Source organism: Colletotrichum tamarilloi (assembly GCF_030869305.1).
Source record: "Colletotrichum tamarilloi strain Tom-12 chromosome Unknown Scaffold_1.1, whole genome shotgun sequence".
Lineage (NCBI taxonomy): Eukaryota > Fungi > Ascomycota > Sordariomycetes > Glomerellales > Glomerellaceae > Colletotrichum > Colletotrichum tamarilloi.
This window is the reverse complement of record NW_026849384.1, coordinates 1,391,700-1,394,769: the sequence shown is the minus strand read 5'-3', so window position 1 is coordinate 1,394,769 and position 3,070 is coordinate 1,391,700. Positions and strand designations below refer to the sequence as shown.

Genomic DNA, 3,070 nt, shown 5'->3' with positions numbered 1-3,070 from the left:
GGTGACAAGTGTGTGCCAAGAGGCAGAAACCAACACAAGATGTTGATACTAAGGAGTGTATAGAAGAGGTGAAGGGTGAAGAGGAAAGAGGGTCATGATGAAGCCGGGAATCATGAAGGTATATATGAATTTCGATTCACGGCATGGGCAATCTCATGTGGCAGCGAGTGGCCCAACACGAAGGAGCCCTAGGGAAACGGGTACGCGATAGACCCGACTAGGCTCCCGGCGACTTCTACCACCTCGAGAGAGAGGCGATACCCCCCTCGTGGGCCAGGGGTTCCCGGAAGGTTGCAACGGAACAGAGTCCAAGAAGGGGACTAGGGGTTGCCATACTCACATGGAGGGCTAGTACACAAGAGTATCAGTAAGGCTAACCGGGGAAGCCAGATGGGCGTAAGCTGTGCACTTGCAGCATGTAGTGTGGGATTAGCCTACGTGGTGGGCCGGGAGCTGACTTCTTGGTGCCAGGCTGGGATGATGGGAGAAGACCGAGGTTACTCGTAAGGGGTGGAAGAGAGAATTGGGACATTGTCAGGTTGCGAATCTGGTTTGAGGGCTGAAGACGATACACACGAGGCGAGAAACAATGAGAAAGAACTAGACGCTAGCCGTGAATAACCTCTCGACTCATTACGCCTGGGTAAGAAACCGTTAGCCGCCCTGGACCATCCCAGTGGTGCCGCTCTCGCTATTTCCATAGCTATGTCTGTGGCAGATAATATTGTCCGTCTCCTCCACTTAGGTGGGAAGGAGCGAAGCGCCTTGTGTGTGCGAGACGGCAAGAAGGGGGCAATATGGGAGAGGGGCGTTCTAAAGCCCAGAGTAGGAGGCTTCGTGGCTTCGGACTAAGGGACGGTTGTATGGCCAGACGAGAGGCAGAAAACGCCGGGCTCCCAGACCAGCTCTTGGCCCAAATGACAACCTTGAATATGTGGAGATTAAGCACCAGACGCAAGGAGATGGGCAGAAAAGACCAGACTGAAGGGTGCGTGCGCTGACTTTGTTGCAATTCGTTCAACTGGCAAGTGACGGAAAGATGTGTGTGTTGTGTTTTCTCCAAGATGCGCGCTTTGGGATCAGGGTCGTCGAGCAGACTAGCGCCAGAGGGGTTCGTACCCGCGGTACCTTGGGATGATGTGGGGTCTGATCATGCAGGGGCCACCCCAGTCAGCACTTGGCCATCTCTCTTTCCGGCAAGGGGGCAAGGAGCAGGGAACTGATGTTATTGCCATTCTAAGCCGTTGTATTCTTACCAAGTACCTTACCCAGGCAGCGACGAGAACGAGATACGAAGACGCTGTCGCCGTTGTAGATGCAAGGTTCTTTCCTACACAGTTTTGTGGCTGGAATACGAGTAAGAGACTTCAGGTCTGGTTGGCACCAAGACCCGAGGATATCCTTACTCATCCAGGATGTAGGGTGTTATTTGTGTTTGCTTGTGGTATCCATTGCCTCAAGGTGGGATCTTCGGTGAAGAAAACTCCGACATTCGCCGCGGTCCCATGAGCAGATCCTCTTGATCCCAACACCATGCCGGTCCATGATCTCGATACAGAATTACAGGGCAACAGTTACACGTCAAACATTCGGTCATGGAACTCCAAACTCACGAAGAATAGAGCAAAAATGGTCAGTGAAGGGTCTGGAACCACGACACCCGAGTAATTATTGCCCTGGCCAAGCTTGTTTCCTGAAGCACTACATGAGCCGCACCGCAAGCCATCTCGAATGCGGCTGAGAAGTAGTGCTGGTGACGATCCCACGCCTTTGATGTTGCTTGTTATTCTGGGCTCGGTATCCTAGAGATGGAAGATCTAAAACTCGAACTCCTCGTCTGCGACGTTGTGATCTACGAGCCGCATCCAAATTTGGAGCACGATAGCACCCGTTTCAATGACAAAGGATTTTCATCTAGAATGGGCCCGAGGCGTTGCGTCGGTGGAGCTCTGCCGTGGTTGACCAGACATCAATGTCATTGTGGGCTGTGAGAACAAAGGCCAGCAAGAATTACCGCTGTGGTACCGGATGCTTGGGAACTTGGTTTGCTGCCAAGAAGTGTCAAAGGAGGGAGCGAGGCTTTTCCTTCTCCATTGATTCGAGCAGTCGGCCGTAGTTCTCGTCCGAAGCCCAGCAACCGCTCTCTTGGCTTGAGATAGCCGGGAGGAAACCCCCGCCCAGAAAGTGTCTAATAACCGAGACCCGTTAAGCCATTGCGATGCGAGTTAGACAGTCGATGGCCAGTGCTTTTTGTATCAGTTTCTTGCCATCGGACGATACGAGATGTTAGTTGCTGACTTGCAGTAGATTGGACGAGTCAAGATGACTTGACTTTTCCCTTTGACTGGCATTTCGACCGGCGGCAACCAGGTCCCCTGACCCGTGGACCCCGTGGACTGTGGTGCGGATTCACGGAAGGAGGGACCCCTGCAACTCCACACTTGAAAGGTACCTCCCTAAGTACATTTCTGCATCTTCGATGCCCTGGTACCCTGTCATTCTGGTCACCTTAATCCAGATTAGGTTAAGTGGGTAACGTGGGATCGAATGCCCCTGGGCGAAAAGGGGGTGGATAGAGGAAGGCGTGAGATTGAGTTGCTGCTTCCAGTTCAGAGCCGTAATCCTGTGCCGCCTTCCTGCTGTTGAACATCCGTTGTATCCACGTTAATCTGATGCTGGCAACTGCCTTCTTGCCCAAAAGCGAGTGCCGCCGCCAAGTACCTATTCTAAACGATGGAAAGTAACAACCTGGAAGCTACCTATCTGAGGGAGGTACGGATGGACCTTTCCGTCCTCAACTTCCTTCCGTCAGCGGAATGGCAGTAAGGTACATCCCGAGGCCTAACACAGAAACGCCTAGTGTGTATCCGTCCCATTCTCCGAATCCTCCGGTAGCCACACCGTCCACAAACACAAGAATAAACTCGAATTGGACCACGTTACCAACGACACGGTAACGAGCCTCGTCCGTTGATATCAAACGTAAAGACGTACGCCGTAGTCGGATGCAGACAACTAAACCTAAAGCTAAACCTTTGGAGATATCCACACCGTTCGATATCACATCCCA

The 3,070-nt window shown here is 52.4% G+C and overlaps 1 protein-coding gene across 1 annotated transcript; it reads right to left on the bottom strand.

The window, feature by feature from the left end:
- Positions 1-2,609: 2,609 nt before the first annotated feature.
- CTAM01_00459 (uncharacterized protein) lies at positions 2,610-3,070 on the bottom strand (the record flags this gene model as incomplete). The annotated part of the gene is made up of 2 exons (XM_060516510.1): positions 2,610-2,721; positions 2,799-3,070. Coding segments are annotated over 2 exons (384 nt in total), but the record flags the coding sequence as incomplete, so codon positions are not given.